At 36.1% G+C, this 22488-nt stretch overlaps 1 protein-coding gene across 2 annotated transcripts in view; it reads right to left on the reverse strand.

The window, feature by feature from the left end:
* PCDH9 (protocadherin 9) overlaps positions 1-22488 on the reverse strand; it is a 999310-nt gene that overhangs the window by 975251 nt on the left and 1571 nt on the right. For both annotated transcript variants that reach the window (XM_024123249.1, XM_028497801.1), the window contains exon 2: positions 19001-22171. In XM_024123249.1, the coding sequence (XP_023979017.1) occupies positions 19001-22036 (3036 nt within the window). In that variant the 5' untranslated portion in view covers positions 22037-22171. The remainder of the gene's footprint in view (positions 1-19000; positions 22172-22488) is intronic.

Here is a 22488-nt window from a genome sequence, read left to right on the forward strand (position 1 = left end):
TTAGACTTTAGCTTTTCTTTTTTATCTTTATACAAATAATTTATTTTGGGGCACAAGTGACTCTTGGTGACGTGCCACAATTTTATTTTTTAAACTAGAAGTTCAATCATAGAGGCAGTATTGCTTAGCAACTACAAGCAAAGCCTCTGGTGTAAAACTGCTAGGGTTCAAGTCCTAGGCTACTCTCCATTTACAAGAACTGTGACCTTAAGCAAATCATTTAACTTCTCCTCAGCTGGAAAAGAGGGATGTTATCAACACTACCTGACCCACAATGTTATTGTTCCTATTTAAGAAGTTAATACATGTAAAGGGCTGAGAAGAATGCCAGGAGCACAGTGAGTACTCAAGTAAATGCTGGCTGATTGTCATTATCTGGTGTTGGAAATCTACTTTCAAAGCATTGCAAATGGAGTTACTAGAAATAAAGAGATAACAGTGCCAAAGGGAATATTGCGATCTTCTCTTTACAGATTCCCAAACATCTTCCATTTCTCCCGTGAAATTGTTTGCTATTTAGCTGAAATTAGTGTGGGTTTTTTTTCTTTTTGGCCAGTGACTTTTGTAAATGTTTAAAAGCATGTTTTACATTTTTTAGTGATAATGACTAGTCCTGTTACTCAATAGTTAGTTTCAATCACAATTCATTAAGATTAATGAATTTATTCTTTTTAATGTTAGCTTTTCCCCTATATAGGCTACTCTAACTCTGTTATGGTTTTCTAATGTTGCTTTTGTCTAAATTCCTAATGAATTTATTTCTCTTCCAGGCAAAACATTGGAAGGCACAGTCTACACAAGTTCATTAATCTACAAGCCTCCAATTCCAAATCAGATGCCAGTGGGCATCATCTCTTTGTCCTTTTACAATAGAGAACTGATTTGATTAATCATATAGCTGTGATTCCCTGTATTGTCCCCAGAATGGCTGACTCTGACAAAGCTCCATAAACTCAAGGGATTTTAAGCCTTGGCCTGTCCAGTTTCTCACCTTGTCAGAGATTGCTTACATCTCATTCCACCAGTTACTGCCCCAAATAGTTAAAATGCCTCTTATGCAAAAATCATAGGGTATTCATTTGACATTCATCTATTTCTTTTATATTACTTTTAAATTCTTTATAATTTGCTGTCACCTGCATTGTGACATCAAATAGTCTTGCGATTTTTTAAATAACCTACCTATGACCTTACATCCAGGGAATAAACATCTAGAAAGCAGATCATGTCCATATACTCATACGGTTAAGGAAGGCATCTTTGTTGCTGTCTACTCAGGATGTGAGCATTGGATGAAGTTGCTTAAAATGAAAAACAAAAAGATGTCTTGTGGCCAACATGTGGCATCTCTGCAAACATACCTCCTCCATCTATATCAACTTCCCAAACTTGCAAAGTAACTTCTAAACCCATCCACCTACAGCATAAAGCAGACTTTTTGTAATACTTCTACCAAAAACCCGAATAGAATTAAGTTTTCCTAAAGTTTCTGGTAAGATGAAAGAGTGTAATTCAATAAATAGTGATAAATGCAAGCAAATTTTTTTTTTTTTTTGCGGTACGCGGGCCTCTCACTGTTGTGGCCCCTCCCTTTGCGGAGCACAGGCTCCAGACGCGCAGGCTCAGCGGCCATGGCTTACGGGCCCAGCCGCTCTGCGGCATGTGGGATCTTCCGGACCGGGGCACGAACCCGTGTCCCCTGCATCGGCAGGCGGACTCTCAACCACTGCGCCACCAGGGAAGCCCGCAAGCAAATTGTGAGGTCCAGAAATCATAGAGATAATATGGGAGCAAGTACTCCTAGTCTTCTCTCCAGGTTTCAGAATCACCCTTGTAGGGCCATTTCTGCAGTGTTCTGGAGAAAATGTGGTAGGCTGTGCTATGGCAATACATAGTTCTAGTTTATATTCCTCTAAGCAAATACCACTTGTCGTTTGACATTCAGGTGGCATATTTGGGGGCTACTTCAGCTAATTTGAAATTCAGTCCTTTTATTCCCAAACTTGATTTTTCTTCAGATGGACAGTTCTGATTATTTACATTTTTCTTCAACTTAACTCTATTTTGTCTTTGAATGAACAGGTTACCAATAAAATCGTTGAGTATTATTCGATTTAATTAGCTTTTCTAAAACTTATCCTAAGAACAAATGATACCATCAATCAAAATTACCAGTGTCTGACTTCAAAAAAATTGTATTTACACATCTCCAAATTATGAATAATTCTCCAATATTCACAAAAGTTGAAATACTAAATTCATCTTAATGTCTTACTACAGAAAAAAATCAAACATAATTAAAGTAATATTACTGATAAAAATATGGTAGCTACATACTATTTTAAATGGACAGTTTTCTAATCAAACTCTAAGCACTAATAATCTCCTTGAGATTTTATAGTTCTTCCGTTTTGTGATTTCTGATTTAGGAGGAAAAAGTTAATTTTCTAGGTCAGAAGGGCAAAATTAATCAGGCAGAGACCTCAAAGAAGATAATGGCAACAGTTTGTTATCAATACTAATGCAAGAGAGTGATAACACACATCTTGCAAACAAAGAGAATACTGCAAATCGTTCATTGTTGGGAGAGACTGAACCATATGATTTACTTTGTAACTGTTTTTCTTGAGCCAATGTTAACATTGATTTGCACTGTTTGAACATATATCAACTGATGATAGAAAGAAGACCAGACACATGTTGGGTGGTAAGAGGAAACCTGCCAAAGAGTGATGCTTCCCTAAGTAATTAACAAAAGCTGTAGTTTAAATTTTAATAATAGAAATTTAAAAATGACTGAATCCAGTGATCTATTTTTCAGATGAGAAAATTGAATTCTCAAGATGCTAAGTGAAATTTTAGCAAAGTATAACTGGTTTAGAATAGATATCATTGTTGCCAAAAATTAGAAAATAATGTGTATCAAAGTTTTGAAAATAGGAAAATATACGTATTTATTTAAATTAACCACTAGTGGTTTATTTTCTTTGGTAAAGCAATGCATAGTTACTTATAAAAATCATAATAAGCAAGGAATTAAAACTACATAATAACACCAAGTTAAATGTCATTGTCATTGTGAGTGATGGTGAGACTGCCACATTTCTTTACGCGGGCCTCTGACTGCCGTGGCCTCTCCCGTTGCGGAGCGCAGGCTCCGGACGCGCAGGCTCAGCGGCCAAGGCTCACGGGCCCAGCCGCTCCGCGGCATGTGGGATCTTCCGGACCGGGACACGAACCCGTGTCCCCTGCATCGGCAGGCGGGCTCTCAACCACTGTGCCACCAGGGAAGCCCCCACATTTCTCATTTTATGTAGAAGTTAGTTAACACAGACAGGGTAATCCTCATGTGATTTCCACACCATCCTTTATTTAAATGTATCTGTGTTACTAAGCGTAATCTATCCTGTTGTTTGGTTCTAAATTAGCTTTCCAAATTGTCCGTATTTTCACATTATTGAAAAGTAAATTACATTTATTTTCATGACTGGTCATATAATACATTTATAATTTCCAAAAAATGTTTATGTTTTAATCAATAAATTTAATTAACAAGAGCTATTACACACCTTATTCCTGAGGTCTATATATTTTACCAGGTTTCAATTTTGTAGTTCATGTATATTACAGTAATTACTTGGAGACAGTTGCCTAAATATCCACAGAACAGTTGGAAAGATCTTTTTGGAGTTAGGCACCAGCTTGATGGTTATCACTGAAGCCTATCTACAATTAAAATAGTACATTTTCTGGCAGTAAGAATTTATCTTAAAAATACATTTGCACAAAAATGTGCAAAAATGTGCAAAAACAAGGATTTTTTTCTCGAATATTATGTTGAAACTTTGAAACAACCTGCTCATATAAACATTCACCCATATGTAAATTAGTGCTTTAGAAATGATTAAGTTAAAAATAACAATACTGTCTCGCCTGAAACGTAAAGCCCAATTATGACATTTTCTTCTATGATTAAAGAAAACCAAAATTTCAGGATATGAATGTTTCTTAATTTAAGAAAAAAGTTTATATAACAAAGGTCTCTATTTTCAAATTTATGTCATTGCATCCATTCTTTTAAATATTGTGATAAATATTCATAAGAAAATGGACTTGTCCAATTCAGAACCATCTGGAGGTAAAAGCCAATTAAACCAAACATTTATTCTAGCTAGAGTTTAACATCTATGTTCCATGTCTATGTTAGGCTTATGTCTTTTTGAAGGGCTAAGGCTGAACATTCTTTTGCAGAATATCATGACTCAAAATATCCCTTTCAAAATGGATCCCTATGAAACTCCATTTTTAGAGAACACTGTCCTTTTTAACTCGAGTTATTATTCAACATTATCAATGTGTGCCATGTTTTTAAAGTGATTTTTTAATATAGCAAATATGCTAATCTCATATAGTTACAAAAATGAAGTTTTACTTGCAACCATATTTTATTAACACCTTTGCCTGTAGAAGAAGTGTGATTTTAAGGATGAAAAGTGTATTTCCCTCTAAATTAACCAAAGGATAAATTTAAACTTGGCATTCTTCTAATTAGAGTAATAGATCTTAGAATTTTATTGCCCTACTGAAAGATCAAGTCTCCAGCACTAGTAAAAAAAAAGACTGTAAAAAATATATTTCAGGGAAATGATGACATCAATTTAAAACTGAGAGAGAGAACTCATATATTTTTTTCTTAAATAAGGGAATTCCAAGGGAAAAAAATGTATTGTGTTTAAAACCACTGGAATCTTTTAAAGCAAAGACAATGTCTTATTCATTAAAACAAAAAAATCCTATTGTCTAAGACTGTTCCTAGATCACAGCTGTTACTCCATAGATGTCTGTTGAATAACAGAATTAATGAAAAATAAAAGAGATTAATTTGCTTATATATCAGTAGATCACATCACAGTTCTTTGGCAGCAGAAAAGTTTCATAGTTCTATAAGGCAGAATTAAAAAAGAATACACATTTTAAAACTATAATATATAATTCTGGAATAAGTTTTAGTATCCATTAAGGAAAATATAGTTCAGTGTTCTAGTGATAAGGGTAGATATTGTCTAGTTGTCAGACTTATGCCTGAATAAGATAAGTGCTCAGCAGGCAGAAAAAGTCCTTCACATTGCTGAATGAGAAAATCAAGTGAGTCCTGACCACATAACGAAAGATGTGAATGGTGCAAGAAATATAATTCTTCTCATAAAAGATTTAGTCATTATCTGAACTGGAATTTACATAAAATTCCTTGGATACACATTCACCTTTCCATTCTAAGAGTTAACAGAATAGATCATTGATAGGGACAACATAAAATGGTGGTCATCTTAATTTAAATTTAGCTACATATATGTAGTAAACACGTATATACACTTGATGCCATGAGAACGCTAAATATCTCAAATAAAACTATGAACCCAAATACTTAAAGCCTGATTCCTGCCATTTAAAATGTGTCTAACACCCTCATTTTGCCTGATTATCTCCTGTTTGCCCCTGTGGTGGGATTAACTAGAATTTATTAAACACCTACTATATGCCATGCTATAATTCTTACAGCAACTCCATGAGGTCTGATACCCAAGGTAACATCCATCCTATGTCCCCATCCTGCTCTGTACCCCAGTACTGTACGATGGACATCACATCTTAGCATAAAACAGACAGCGGTTTAAAGGAAATCATGCCACTTTGCCATGCATTCTGTTAGATTAAATTTTTCCAAGCACAAAGAGTGAGTTTTCTTATCACTGCTTGTTTTGTTTGAAAGTCCTTTCTACCTATTGAGCCACTGTCTATAACTAAAACAAAAGACTGATCCAAAAACAATCAAACAGCACTGAGAGGGTCATAAAGGTCAACAAGAACTTAAAAATTTAATTTTTACGATTGAAGTCACAGCAAGGCCAGTTGAAATTTGACTGTATCTACTTTCTATTTAGTTGATAAAGTTAACTAAATGAGTAACAAATCCCCACTACATTCTGCTCCAAATCCAAATCATTAACTTTAACTTGATGATTTCACCAATTCCAACATAAAGCAATGATTTTGGCCTTAGGATATTAAGAAAAATTATTTTTTCAGGTACTATTATTTGTGTAAAATTTTTATTTGTTGGGTCTCATTTATGTTATAGTGTCACATACATACTCAAACATTATAAACTTGCATATTAAGACATTAAAATCTTACTTATAGGGACTTCCCTGGTGGCATAGTGGTTAAGAATCCGCCTGCCAATGCAAGTGACATGAGTTTGAGCCCTGGTCTGGGAAGATCCCACATGCTGCAGAGAAACTAAGCCCGTGCGCCACAACTACTGAGCCTGCGCTCTGGAGCCTGCGAGCCACAACTACTGAAGCCCATGCACCTAGAGCCCATGTTCTGCAACAAAGAGAAGCCACTGCAATGAGAAGCCTGTGCACCACAACGAAGAGTAGCCACTGCTTGCTGCAACTAGAGAAAGCCAGTGTGTACCAATGAAGACCCAACGCAGCCAAAAATAAATAAATTAATTAATTAAAAAAAAATCTTACTTATAAATGAACATATATTAATTTAGAATCAGAGAAATAGTAAAAAAAAAAAAACCCTATTGATTATTGTGCTTCTGGCATAAATTTGATGAATCCTAGAAATATGATCCATATACTCCAAGGCTTTAACTCGTATGATTATATCATGGATGCCATTACTTCAACAGGGATGTTTTCTAGTCTACGGAATAATTGGAAGCAAAACCCAGCAGGTTTCAAATGGCTCCAGCTGTGTTAAGTACTGACTGTGAAACAGATTCCCTCTCTTGTATGTTGTTTTGTAATAGGAGTGATGTATAAAGTGAAAATCCCCAGATGGGTGGAGTTCTTATGGGTAATTCATGGGGAAGTAAATTAATAACAAAAACTAAAAGAAGCAAGATAATTTTAAAACACAACATGCAAAGGAAAATGGTGAAATACACAAAATGAAAGATGAAGCAATTACATAAATATGAAACAATAGGGACTAAGATCAAAAGAAAATATAACATCCTATCTGCTGTTCTCTGATGCTGTTAGAAAGATCAACTTTTCATAAATCCTAGATAACTCAAAAACAGTGTTTTAAACCTAAAACAGATTAACAGAGATAACTTGCTTTTTAAAAAGATAGTTTGCATTATATATATGTATAACTGAATCATTTTGCTGTACACCAGAAACTAACACAACATTGTAAATCAACTATACTTCAATAAAATAACATTTTAAAAAAGATACAAAACTTAAATTCAAGAAAACCACCAAAAACAAAACTTAGAGAACATGTATTAAATGAAATTGGGCACCTCTGTCAGTGGTAAGTTGGTATCCTTGGAAAAAATAGGCGAAAAATAGGTAGGTTTTTGGAGTGTCTGCCTACCATGGGCCAGAAATCTACATGCACCCATGTATGCACTCAATTTAATAACAACCTTATGGATTAGGCCTGATTACATCCATTTTACAGACTAGGGAAGCAAGGAACGGTACATTCAAATGATGTATCGTATGTGACACAGTTTTTAAAATAGCTGTTCTCCAAGTCATTTTTTTTTTTTTTTACTTCAAATATCAAACTACTTTTTGTAGTAATCTCAGTCTTTTTCATGTGGAAAAGGAATTAAATAGGCCAAATATTCTCAAAGGTCCATTTTGAGTCTTGAGAAACTATTCTGTGAATTCTATTAGACACTAAATTTATCTTTCTAAAATTAATATAGTAGCTAGACACCACTTACTATTCAATTATTATTTTGCTGCTTTTTATAGGTTTCATATGTGATTCTATGGTGTTGTCTGGATGGCTCAAAAGTCTATTAAGTGAACTTTAACGATGCCTTTTTTTTCTCCTCCAGAACACACTGTCTCTATTAAGCAGATATCAAAGTGAATCTATTGATCATTGTTTAGAAGTAATCACTCAGTTATCTAAGGAATCAAAGGTTTAAATAAAAATTTTGGACGAGGAGTCTTGGAAGAAAAGAAATCTGATCCTGTTTATGTTGACTCTTTCCCTTCTTATTATATCCTAACATGAATAAAGATGTTATGATGGGCAGACACAGTGGTGTGGAAGAAGTGAGGGAGAAAACGGAAACCACAGATATCTCTAATTAAGTGATACGAGAGTGTGCTCATGTACATTAGAATCAGCGTTTTTTTTAACCCTCTGCTTCTCTCTCTCTCTCTCTCTCTCTCTCTCTCTCATACAAATGCAAAAATCACTAGTGAGTCAAGACACTGATAGAGCATATAAAAGTGTTAATTATATTTCACTGTTTACAAAAATCAAAATGCAGAGTCTAAGAATGCTTACACTTGCTCATCTATAGGATGAGGTTAGGTGAGTTGGTCTTCACCGGACCTCCAGAAATATGAATGGAGGTGTCTAGGGAGATCAAAATTTCTTAGATTAGAGACTATGGGGACTCGTCAGCCACCAAAAAAACCCCCCAAACCCAAAAAACCCCTTAAACCTAACTAGAGAGTTTGTCATCAATTCCCAGCTGTTGCAGAAGAAAATAGGGACAGCAGCTGAAACCAGACAATCAGAACGCTCCCCGTATATACTTTATTCGTTTAGGCCTCGTCGTCATATGCTTACCACAGTTTAATCTTATGGTCTAGAATTAGTTTACTGGGAGGTATTGCAGGAAGAACAATTTGGGGTGCAATGAATTGCCTTGTATTGATAATGTGGGTTTTTAAATAAATGAGTTGCAATCCTTTCCAACAAAAATAATGTCCCTAATGAAGAAAATGTTTCAAACTTATATCTGGCCTAAAAATAGTGTTTTTCAAGTAAAAGTAGGCACATATGAGGAAGAAATACCAGTGCAGAGGTAAGGTTCTAGACTGGAAATAAATGCTTTAGCCATGTGACTTGAAAAAAACACATTTTCTGTCTCTCAATCTCTATATAAGTTTAATAAGAATGGTAATGTCTTCTTTCTGTAGTTGTTATAGAGATTATCAATGGAAATATGCATATATAAGGCATGACTCCAATATCAGCTGATCACTCTCGCTAGGTCAACATTTACTGAATGACTACGAAGTTCACTCTTTTAGGAGCTGGTGTAAGTTTAGTCATAAAAACACAAAGGTAAGTAAGACATTGTCTCTACTTTGAGGGACTTTCTTATATTCTCCTTAATTATTAAGCTTTAAGTTATGATATACCAGTATTTTATTAACTTAGTTGTCATTTGAGACTGAAAGATCATGAGGAACCCGGGTTGTGTTTTGAACGATCCTGAATATACACCTGGGGTTGACACTGCATGGCTGGAGAGGCTGCTCAGCCCCGCCAATAAGAGATGGTCCTGCAGGAATAGTTTAAACCCTGAGGAGTGTTGCTCCCAGTGTCATCCAGAAGTCAATAACCCTTAGCTAAAGCAGAATTTAATTGTCTAAAACAGACTTTAGGCGTCAAAATGACTCTGCTTAATTATTACCATGTTTAAAAATCAATCAGTGAATTCAGCATAGTTTGCCATCACTGCTTGTCAGATTTTGGGGTCAAGACCGTGAATGAAAATGAGTTCATGTCAAACTAAAATATCCTGAAGATTTTATCTGTTTTTATTATGGTTTAATGTAATTTTGATACTCATTTCAGTGTGTAGCAAAAAAAGTATTTTCATAAAAATTCTGACATCTTTTTTATATTGGAAATTTGTGCATTGAAACATTATTAATCTATACAGCTAAATTTATTATGATTTCTTAACTTTAAAAATGTTATCAGTATAGAAAACCCAATTTTGGAAATTGCGAAGGAAAAACATAAATAGAGATTTTCTGTTTCTAGGAAGAAAGGACACATTGTGTATGTTTTATTTGACCCTTTATGGACGTTCTAGAGCAAAATAGTTCTGTTTGACTTTTTTTTTTGGAGGGAAGATACACAGAAATAAGTTGGTGTCACTGTCATTTAAAAATATGTCCAGAAATTAAGAGAGCGGATGTATATGAGGTAACATAAGTGAACAAAGTCCACCTAAAGAATGACAAGAAATGAAGCAAAGAAAAGCTGCCAGTCCAGGTGTGTTCACAGCTGACAAACAAGGAAGGCTATTGTGATTCTAGGCTTCCAATGTGAAAATCGGTTCAATGGCATGAATATGCGACACAGGCGGGCATCAACTCACAACTCAGAACTCACTCCATTTTGTCTCCATTTGTCACCGGCACCCCCTACAAGAACTTTCCTGAGAATCCTACGTAGCTGTGTATTTGAAAGTCCTCAGCATGCAGCTGCTATCACGTGGAGGCACAAGTTGGTTGCAACCTCCAAATCCAAAAAAGCACCAGCATTTTTTTTCCTCAAGAAAAGATCTACTAGGGAACTCCTGTCAGCAGAAGACACTGTCTTCCTATACAAGATACATCTTCATTATATGTATCCTGTGTTTCCATGTTTCTCCTTCTTGAGGTTTATTTAACGAGGAAAGAAACCTCATTTACTGAATTGCAGTTGCTATTGTCTTGCACAAAAACTGTTTCGTTTTCAAAATCAGTCATCTGTGATGATTCTCAGCAAGTCCACAGTACCTTCTGTGGTCTGCACATGGATTGTATATATGTTTTCTAGTAGGCAAAAATATAGGATTTGTAAAATCTTTAAAAAATAGGCATGGCTATCTCCACTGATTTTATATCTAACAGGACCTGTCAAAGACATTAAGCATTGAAGAACTGTGAGGCATTTTACTGAACCCTGTCATGAAACCCATGTGTGTCTGGAATGAGCTGCTGTGCTCCAAATACACACTGTTTACAAATGGAGAAAGGTGAATTCTAAAAATACAGTTTGAGAAATGATTCAATAGCAATTCCTTTGAGGATCAAAGCACTCACTTAGTAGCCAGCCCTCTTCCTTATGGTAATGCTACAGTTTTATACATACCTAGGGTCATAATCTGATTTATGTTTAGAGGAGAGTATATACACACAATTGAGAGATTCTTCTAGGAGAGGTGAAGGCCACACCATGGACAGAGGTACCACAAGTAAGTATGAGAGGGCCTGCAACATCTATCTTGAATAACTAGAATCATCCAAGAGCAAATCTGTCCATTCTAAGGCATGTATTTGAGATTTTATTCTTTCAGACACATCCAGTGTTTCTGCATTTGGAAAAAATAGGCAAGACTAATTCCCTACGGTATAAATCACTCTAATGTGGAAGGGAATGTGTTAGCTAGTTGTATTACAAAGCCTTTACTTCATATTTAATAGGCACCGGCAATACCAGCATTATACAAAGCTCTCTACTTTGCAAATCTTTAAAACTCCACTTAATTTTCAGCACTGATTTCCTGCAATCTAAGAGCTTATGAAGGGTTCACTGTGTTCATACCGATGTATGCAAAATGTGCCAGAACTTCCCTGTCTGTGATGGTATTCATTTGGAGGTGAATCCCAAATTTCTATCACTGGCGTGCTTATTTCCGACTAAAATAAATATTCTTAGAATGAAAGCTGAAGATTAGGAGGAAAAAAAGGAGGCAAAGTAACTAGCACTGGAAGAGATATATGCAAATATCAGCTCAATGACAATTCTTCATACCATTTACAACTGAAGCTTAAAGACCCAAATACTCTGCAATCCATTAGTTTCTCAATATCCTGGAAGGGATTAGAGTATTTCTTAACTGCTAACAGACTGAAAAAGGCCAGAGACTGGATATTAACAAAGCCGCATAATACTAAAATGTAGAGATGGTCAGATAGAAAGACAAACTAAGGAAGAATGTTAAAATACAAGATATTTTACAAACGTGGTAAAACTGAACACATTTCCATTCCTTTCTGCAGCCTACATAATTAAACATCTACATAATTTTTTTAAATTAACAAATATTTATTGAGTATATATGGTGTACTGCTGTAAAGTGAATGGTGTGTTTTTAAAAATTTATTTATTTTATTTTTGGCTACACTGGGTCTTCGTTGCTGCACCGGGCTTTTCTCTAGTTGAGGCGAGCGGGGGCTACTCTTTGCTGCGGTGCACGGGCTTCTCATTGCAGTGGCTTCTCCTGTTGCGGAGCACGGGCTCTACGCGTGCGGGCTCTAGAGCACGGGATCTAGGCGTGTGGGCTCTAGAGCGCAGGCTCAGCAGCTGTGGCACACAGACCTAGTTGCTCCACGGCATGTGGGATCCTCCTGGACCAGGGCTCGAACCCGTGTCCCCTGCACTGGCAGGCGGATTCTTAATCACTGCACCACCAGGGAAGCCCCCAACATCTACGTAAATTAATGAGTGGTGAGGCTATAGTATACTCCTTTCAAGAACAGATAAGTTAATTTCATGTATTTTCTCAAGGAATTCCGGGATAATTAGTGTAAAATGACTAGAAAGAATCAATCAAATGTGCTTCACAGATCTTGCCTGTGCATGTATCTTCACCACTCCCAGCTGTACAGGTGGTCCCAAGTCCATCATTTTAAATGTGATGTGTGCGTATAGCACTGTAATCAATCAAACCACTAAAGATAGGGGGGAAATATTTTCACAGGCATTTAAACAATGGATAAGTATGTAAAAACAAATCCTTAATGAATGAATTAAAGTTCTGAATGCTTTAAAGTTATATATTATGGCTCAGAAAATTCCAATTCTGCCACTATTCTTTTCTATAGGCAACAAACTGACTACTGGACAACAGTATGAGTGAGAGAGATTACATATGGGTTGGTTTTCCAGTTTATTCCTGCCATCATTCTTTACTGTTAAGGAATGGGTAGAACTTATTTATGAACTTCACATTTTAATGAATCTTGACTTAGGGAAAGAAAGAATATAAATCAAAACCAAAATCTCAATCATGGTAATATATCTTTCTTGTTCTATGTTTCTGATGACTGACAGCCCAATATGTTTGTATCAAACAAAGGCAAAAAACATGTGTTCCTTTCAATGAACTGTTGGACAGATTTAACAGCTATCTGAAATAACTCATGAAATCTTAAACAGTGAAGTATATTTCCTTTTGTAATTGAGACGTCATATTTCTATATTTGGATTTGCTTTTGTGATCCGATATTAATTTTAGGGGAACTAACCTTTAAAAAGGCCATAACACATTAGCATTATTACTTATTGAACATGACTCCTACGCCTCTAGATACTTACAACTTTAAAGCGAGCCCCTTGTTGACTTGCATTCTTGAATTTTCAAGAATACCTGGTCTGTGATTAGTGTCATATTTCAACAAACCTGATATAAATTTTAGGGCCTGTAATAAATTCTGAGAAATATATTAAACATAAAATCAGCTGTCAAGAAAGCAAAAACTTAAAAATACACATAAAACAATTCTTGCTTAGTTTCCAACTTCGTGAAATATATGATATGAACTGATTTGTTAATATAACCGAGACAAATTTATAGTTTCAATAGAGGGTCCCCTTCAAGAAAACACCAGACTAAATTCAGAGAAAACTTACTGCAAGGATTTTAAGTGAAAGTGGTAAACAATCCACAGTTTTCTTCGTGCCTGTTTTAACTGCATGCAAGCTAAGAGCTCAACTCTGACAAAATCAAACTGAGAAAGTACTAAAAATGAGCCACGTAGCTGACATGGTCTCGAGTTCTGCAAACACTCAATCTGGTGCTGCTGGACCAACACAAGCACTATAGCTTTTTCCATTTGGTGGATTTCTGCATTACCCCACTCCCCAGCCCGCAAAATTTAGAAATCAAACAATCTAAATAACATATTAAAAATAATTGTGAAAACAGAGCTTATGAGAAGATAATTTAAAGGTTTCATTTTCCTATCTCAGTACTGTCATGTAAAATAATGTAATGTGAAAAATAATTCATGAAGATGCCATTTCTAATATTTTGGGTGTAATTTACATACATCTCCTATATGTCAATAAGAAAATGAAACTTTAATAAGAGTCAAAATAATTCAGAACTGGTTATGAGGAAATCTGATTTTAGATCTGAGCTTTTGTATTAAGTCCAAATTCTGTTTTACTATTTCATGTATTATATTTTAATTTGTGCTATTATGAGAAGATAAATTTTAGCTTGAAATATTTAACTAATAAGACTATGCATACACCATAAGAATATAACACATTAGTACCAAGTACAATATTTACAAGGTAATTTTAATGATGCCAAAGCCTGTTCTGTGACAACATGAGGATGACTCATCTGAAGCTAAGGGAACATCAGTTTATGGTGTTGCTTATATATAGAATTTATTGCAAAAAAATTTTAAAAATAAGATAATAGAATATTTTAACTACTGAAGTTATTTTCTCTATGTTAACAAACGTTCAGTAATCAGTAGACATGTCCATGCCCAATACAGTGGTAACTTTTTACTTTTATTCTCCTTAAGGTTATTAGCAACAAAGGCTAAAATGTAACTTGAATTTTATACCTTAAGTGTATCAAACTGAAAAAAAATATAAAATATTTGTCTCACAAAACCAAGAGGAAAGGTAGCCAGGCTGAATGGATGGCCCATGCTCATTTCAAATTCCTGAATGAATATCCAAGGGGTCTGGGTATCTACTAATTTCATGACATAGATCACTTAGCGAAGGAGTAGAAACAAAAAACACAACTGATAACATTTTAAATATAATTTGCATCATGAGGAGCAATTTTTTCCATATGCCACCTATGTTCATCCCTCACAGTATACTGCAAAATTTAACAGTTTAAAATATCTTAAAGTTTTTGCTAGCTTCACATTAGTTAACATTTGCTCCCTTCACTTTCAATTTCATTTTTATTTTTTACTGTTCGAAATAGAAATTCTATGACTCTCTTGTGCATTTTGCATGACATAACAGCATTTCAGTAACAGCTGCAGTGGGATTCTCAAAAATGAAAAGTAATCATAAAAGTAATATAGTGTCTCTGAATGATTGGGAACAAAGTAATTCCCTTTATGCTGTAAAAGTATATGTATACACTTGAGTATGGCATGCAAACACATTTTCAATATATAATTTCTTCAATATATACACAAATGTATACATGAGCAAAGACTCTAGATCGTGAAAAGTTAAAGTAAGGATGTTTAAGCTCTAAAATAAGCATTTCATTTAGAAAATTAAACATGAACTGTTTACCCTGAACCAAACTCACAGTACAACTATCACAGATTATTTTATTACCGTAAGAAGTTGTTAAATGTAAATAGGTCACTTTTAAAATTCTTTAACATTTTCATTTATACCCCCGCAAAAAGCACAACGGGGCCAAGAAAATAAATTCCCCAAATGCTGTCAACCAGGTTGGGAAACAGCAATAAACAGCTAACTGTAAAGCCTCCAGCTACAATAAAACTGCTGTCAATAAGAGCTGAGAGTTGGAGTATGCAAAAACAGGTCCTCTGGAAATGATAATCTGAAAGGGAAAGGGGCTGACATTTCTTGTCCCAATATGCTGAGGCAGTGGGTCTCAAAGTGAGGTCCCTGAACTAGCAGCATCAGTATCACCTATAGGATCTTGTGAGCAATGCAAATTTTCAGGCTTGACCCTAGTGATACCGAACCTCACCTCTGGGATTGGGGACCAAGGACCCATGTTTTAAGAAACATTCCAAAGGATTCTGAGACACCTTAAAATTTGTGAACTTAGTATTATATTTTAAAAATCATATTCATTAAGGAGACATTTTCCTTTTAGAGAAAATATACCAATGAGCTTTGTCATTTAAAGCCCTACTGGAAGTGATAATGTTGTCATCTTTTCAACCTTGTAACAGTGAACTTTGTTTGTTTATGAATAAATATCAAGATATAATCTAGCTCTTTAAAAAAGGGACATTTCATTCAATCTGTGACTACTAAGGGTACTTCCAAAAATTCATAAAAAAATAATTTGTGGAAGAGTCAGTGACAGATTTGTTATATTCAAGGAAAATGAAAGTTTAGTAAAATAGAGTGGTTGAGGAATGTGGTTTATGCTTGTTTTATGTCACATGAGGGAAAATAGCAGGGGAAAAAAAGTCAGACAAAATAAGAATCAATGCACTTTAACCAAACTCATGGTGTAAATGTCAGACATTATGTTTTCATTGTACAGACAATACAAACTCATGATATTTAAGTTTGGTAACACTTTGCTCAAGAATCTTGCATTTTACCCACACTTCAACTAGCACCATAAAGTGAAAAGGTGTTTCTGTTAACAGCAATCTTTGCTCACTCAACTAAAAATCTTCACAGATTATACCTTAGTTTATAAATTCCTTTGAAAGCTTTGGTTGTAATAAACCCTACTTTTTCAAAATTGTGTTGCTTTAGGAGCACATTTTGCATTTATGTGAAGCCACTAGTTGAAGTGAAGGAGCTAAAAAAATGAATTTTTACTTTTTAGCTTAACTAGAACATCTTTAATAACAGCCATATAGTTCATTGAAAAAATAATTTAAAGGATAGTATATATGTGTGTGTTCTTCATTCATAGAAAATATGCCTCTTTCATAGTAAAATTGTACACATTGCTATCACCATCACCTGTCCTTACTTCCAGAAGTATTGCTTTTCTACAACATTGCAATTTTTCTTTCTCAGCATGAAAACTTCTAAAAGGTGTAAATAAGCAAAGCAATTTCAGTAGCTCTTTACCATAATAGTGAATTATAGCTACATGTGAACATTGAAATGCCTACAAGGAGAACAGCATAGTAACACATGGTCTCAAGGAATATCTAAAATGCACTTTAGCTCCAGTTAGAGAATTACTCAGCATCTGATTTCAAAGATTACATCGTACAAACAAATTTCCTATGACTGACTAAGCCTCGACAAAAGATCTTTCCCATACTTTGCTGAAACACACTTAACGTTTATGTCATTGTACTATATATAGATTCAACTTTAGGGAAGAAGTCAAAAAAAATGGGTCTGTACATCAATGCTCATAATACCCACCACACATAATATGAAAAGAAAGATGACAATGTGGGAATAATATCAGCATGTTTCTTTGGAAAACAAATTTCAGATTTTATATGAAAAGTTTTAAATCGCGTTATATTTTTCAAGATATTATGCAAATCATAAAATATCATCAGTGTTTTGAGTGACTTTCCCATTAAAAGCAAATAGTAAAAAGCCATGTTTTCTTTTCATTAAAATAGCAGCTTTATATCTAAATCCACTTAGTTTCAAAAATTACTTTTCTCATCATGATTAACAATTTACCAACATTTATAAACCTCTACTAAACTCAGATATTTTCTTAACTTTAAAACATCAAACCTCTTTTAAAAAGCTCATGAAGTTAACATGAAAATAACTCATTCCAAATTCTATGTATATCCAGTAACTTCATATTCTCCTCTAGAACCTCCAAACTGGCTTATTTTAATTCCTTTCATCCTGTGTATTCAAGCTCTTGTACTTTCTAAATGCTCTAGATATTTAATCTTTTAAGAAATGTAGATTTTAGTTGTAAAATCGTAGGCGTTATACTTAATGTTCTGAAAGAATCTCTGTGATTCACTGCCAAAATTATTTTAATAAATATCTTACTACCATGAAACCTTAAAGTCACTGCAGAGCAACAAACATTGGATGGTGAGAGACAAGAGTTTCAATGGACCATTCTCACCAGTCCCACCACCACAGGAAGAAAAGAAGAAAAACTCTTGACTTTTCAAATACTAAGCAATGACTATCAATACTATCCTGAAAATTTATTTTGCTTTACTTGATTCTCTAAAATCTGTATGTTCCTTATTTTTAACAAATTCAGATGGGTCATCACCATAGGTGGACTCAATACCAACAAAGATAGAACTTGGATTACAAAATCCTAGAAAGTTGGTGTGTGAGAGCTGATCACAAAAGAGCAAGCAAATGAACTGACATGCTAGTTGCTCCAGAGCAACTATCATTAAATAAAAGGTATCTTTGGCTATAGTACCAGCTTGATCTTTCCCTCTCCCTTTCCTTGCTACTGTGGGATTGGCAGCTGGCCAGCACAAGGGACATGATACCCTAGTGCCATCTACAGGCTATTATTGACACTCAAGTTTCATGGCAACAGACAAGCACCAGTGAAATAAATTAGACAGAGCTGCATTTAAATCTTTATTAACAAGGAATCATTAGACCTAAGAAAAACTAATTCTGGATTTGGTTGAAATATGAGTTTCTCAGCCTCTTAATCCCTCTTCATATGGCATATTTCACAGTTTAAAATGAGTTATGACAGATCACTTATGCATTACTAAGATGAGAGAATATTTACAATGGATTCATTATTTTCTGTATAAATCAGTTCTATTAGGAGGAAAGTATTCCTTCTTCTTTCATTTTTTATTTTTTTGAAAGAGTACTTTGGCCATTGTGGACAATCTGCAAACCTTTCTATTCAACCCCCAATTTACTATATTACAATAAAAGCATCTGAAATTAAAGAGAAGACTTCCTATATGGCTTAGTTGCAATCAATCAACAATCATGTGCTTCACAGCTGATATACAGTTAATATTCTACTATCTTTTTTAGAGACTAAAAAAAAATTAACCCCTTTAGCAACCACAGCTGTAACATAATTATTGTCACACCTTCAAACATCATTTAAAACTTGAGATTTGAAGGTGACTTTTGAGATCAAACGGTAATGTGAAAATCTTGAAGCAGTCAATTTGGAAACCCCAGGAGCAGAATTTGGCCTATCAGGACAGGTTTTCTTTTTCAGCAAATGTTATCTTGGGACATTTTGGAATAATTTCCTCTTTTCATCTTTTGCCATTTGAAGGAAACTGTGAGTTTAAATAATTCTCAGAACTCAGAAATTTCAAAGCTGTTCTAAAAATTCTTGACTGAGCCCCAGAAGAATAGAAAAGGGGTCAAGTTTTTTTTTCCCCTCTTTATAGCTAAGCTAAAGTTAGACCAAAACAAGAGACACACTGGCACGTTAATACTGGTTGACTGGGCACTTGTATGCAGTACTTATAGACCAGTAAAAGTGCTCATTTACCTGTCTGGTGTGTAAGGGGCCCTTTGTCTTGAAGCCTCCTTGGGAACTGCACTCTGAGGCACTGAAGTGATCTGAACTAGTGGAAGAGCGTTTGGAAAGGGTGTCACAACCCCCGACAAAGGTGTTGTCCAACGGGAGCTCCTGAATCACGTGATGCTTTTTCAGGGAAACCGGAGTGTCTGGTTTAAGATGGAAAGCGGGCTGTGGAGAAGCGGATTTGTAGTGCTTGGCCAGGTCAGGGCTGTTCGGCTTGAAGGTGGTTGGAGGTGCCGGACCCCAGTCAAATCTACCAATGCTTTGCTCTTCCAGCTCAGCCGGCAGGCTTATTGTCCCATTGATGGGTTCGTGAACTGCATCATCGGGTTTGGACTCTTCGATGGTAACAAAGTTCAAAAGAGAGCTCTTGGGAGACTTTCTTTTCTTCCTTTTCTTTTTCTTGTTTTGTTTGTTCTCCTGGTTTGGGGACATCCATTCGGCACCTTGCTTGCTCCTCTGAGCTGCTTTGAATCTTGATGCATGGCGACAGCGCACCAGAACGGTGACGAAGATCACGACGATGACCACCATGGCACCTGCGACAATGGCGATCATGATGGTGAGATAGTCCTCGTTTTGATAGGGTTGGCTGCTATCGCCTATGTTCCTGTCCAATGGGGTCTCCATAGTCCTGCGAATCAATTCATAGATATAGGAGGCATTGCCAGCAGTGTCATTAACATAAAGAAAAACAAGCACAAGTGTGTGCAGAGACTTAGGGTATCCCAGGTCACTTATGTTGACCACCAATCGGTGCAAGCCCACATCAGTGGGTGCTGGTTTTTCTTCCAGAGTGATGTTACCTGTTACTGGATCAATCCGAAACAGGCCTTTGTTGTTCCCACTCACAATTGTATACTTAAGTTCAGCATTCATTCCAGTGTCAATATCCACTGCAAAAACTTCTGCTATCACGGAGCCAGGAATGGCTGAGAGAGGCACCAACTTAAAAGAAGTATTAGAAGGTGGCGAAATGACAACTGGACTATTGTCATTGACATCCATGACATTTATAGTTACTTTTGCAGTAGAGGAACGGGGTGGTTGTCCCCCATCAGTGGCTTTGACATCGAAAGTGTAGGAACTCTGCTGCTCTCTGTCAAATGAGACATTTGATTTTATGACTCCAGAATAGGGATCCAACACAAAATTATCATTGTCATTTAGAATGGAAAGAGTCACAGCTTTATTCTCTCCAGCATCTGCATCTGTCACTGTGATTACCCCCACAGTACTATACTTTGGCAGATTCTCAGACACAAAAAATTGAAAATGATTATGAGTAAACTTGGGGCTATTGTCATTCTCATCCAGAACAGTAACTATCACAGCCGCTTGGCTTTGGAGGGGAGGGGTCCCATTGTCCCTGGCAGTTACTGTAAAAATGAATCTTTCTTGTTCTTCTCTGTCAAAGACTCTGGAGGCTGTCAAAACTCCTGTCTTTCGGTCCAGATCAAAGAAGGAAGCATTCGGTCCAAGCTGATAAACAATATCTGCATTTTTCCCACTGTCTTCATCTGTGGCACTAATAGTTGTTAAGTACAACCCACGTCGGTTGTTTTCAGAAACTGACAGCTCAATTACAGGCTGGTTGAAAATTGGTGGGTTGTCATTTTCATCCTCAAGCTTAACCCTTACCAGAGCAGTCTGATTTAAACTGGGCTTCCCAGAATCAGAGGCAACAATTTTAAAGCTGAATTCTTTGGTGCCCTCATAGTCCAACAAAGAGGAGGTCTCTAACAAATACTGGTTGTCGTATACTGCCTTCAAATGAAACGGGACCTCTCTTTCAATAAAACAGATCACTTTGCCATTCACATCTGTGTCCTTATCTGAAACTGTAATTAGGGCAATCTTTGTATTGACAGGATCTTTCTCAGACAAATACACTGTGCCATTGATGGGACTTATAATGTACCTGAGGTCTATGTTCGGAGGGTTATCATTTACATCAGTGACATTGATGGTAACCGTTGCTCGAGCGGGAGTGGAGCTGCCATCACTAGCCAACACTGTCACTTTGTGAATGGCTGTCTCCTCTCGATCTAAGGACCTCTGAACTGTAATCAACCCAGTAGTATTATTTAAAGCAAAGAGTCTTTTGGTTGCAGGGGCGACCTGGGCACCAAAAATGTACCGGATTTCAGCATTACTGCCTACATCTGCATCAGTGGCATGGAGCTGAATTACAGAGGTGCCTACGGGAGCATTCTCTGGAATATGCACCTCCACTTGACCCTCTTTAAACACTGGCCTGTTGTCATTTACATCACTTACTGTGACCTGCAGTATGGCTGTGCTGGATTTCTGTGGAGCGCCTCCATCCTCTACTTTGATTTTCATCACATAGGTATCTTTCTGTTCTCTGTCCAAGTTTTGCTGAACAATCAATTGTGGCCACTTCTCTCCTTCTGGAGTTTCCACGATATCCAGTCCAAAAACACTCTGCCCATTTAACAATTCATAATGCTGTACACCATTGAAGCCTGTGTCAGGATCTGTTGCTGATGGAATTGGAAAGCGGCTGTTGATCAAAGTGTTTTCTGGGATGGAAATATTGATGACAGGAGATGGAAACATGGGGGCATTATCATTGGTATCCTTGACAATTATTTTAATTTTGATCAGCCTGAAAAAATCATTGGGGAGGATCACCACCTCAAGTTCAAAGAAACACTCATTCTCCTCATCGTAAGAGGCTCCAGCACAGAGTTTTTCTCTGTCTATTCTATTGGAGGTCGTGAAAATTTCGCCAGTGCTACTGGATACTTTCACCAAAGGGGCATCCCCAGCTTTAGAAACCAGTCTGTAGACAAGGCTGGCACTGGTCCCTGTGGCAGCGTTGATGTGAGAAATGTTCAGATCCTTTGGTATGTTTCCTATGGGCACATTTTCAGGCAATTCCTCTCTAATAGTATAAATAAGTTCTTGAGCTATTGCGGAATCCAGCCTTAAACAGGCAATCAGAGCAGCCAACAGGTAAAAATCCCTCAGGTCCATGATAATGTATTTATTTTCTTTTCCTGGATTTTAGGGTTTAAAGGTTTCCACTGAGGAATGATGCACAAATTGCAAGAGGAAGCGTGCATGGGCTGGAGGATGCATTACATCTCATGACTTATTTGGAGACAGCCACTGTCAACACAATCATATAGACAATATTATTCTTCAGTAAACAAAAGCACACAGTCACGAAATATCACAACACATTTTCCCACTGTATATTAGTAAACATGGCAGTTTGTTCTGCCACTGTTTGCAACTTAACTCTGTGGATAAAAATACTAAATATCCCCTGCTTGTTGTATCTGCCCAGAGAAAATGAAATTATCTACTTTTGAATTAAAGACAGCTGCTATTTTTACCTGTATTCACCCACACTGTTTTCAGGACACTGTTTAATTCAAAACATGCGTTCTTGTTCTCCTCTTCCCCTCCACCGCCACCACGCC

Source organism: Physeter macrocephalus, chromosome 13, assembly GCF_002837175.3.
Source record: "Physeter macrocephalus isolate SW-GA chromosome 13, ASM283717v5, whole genome shotgun sequence".
NCBI lineage: Eukaryota > Metazoa > Chordata > Mammalia > Artiodactyla > Physeteridae > Physeter > Physeter macrocephalus.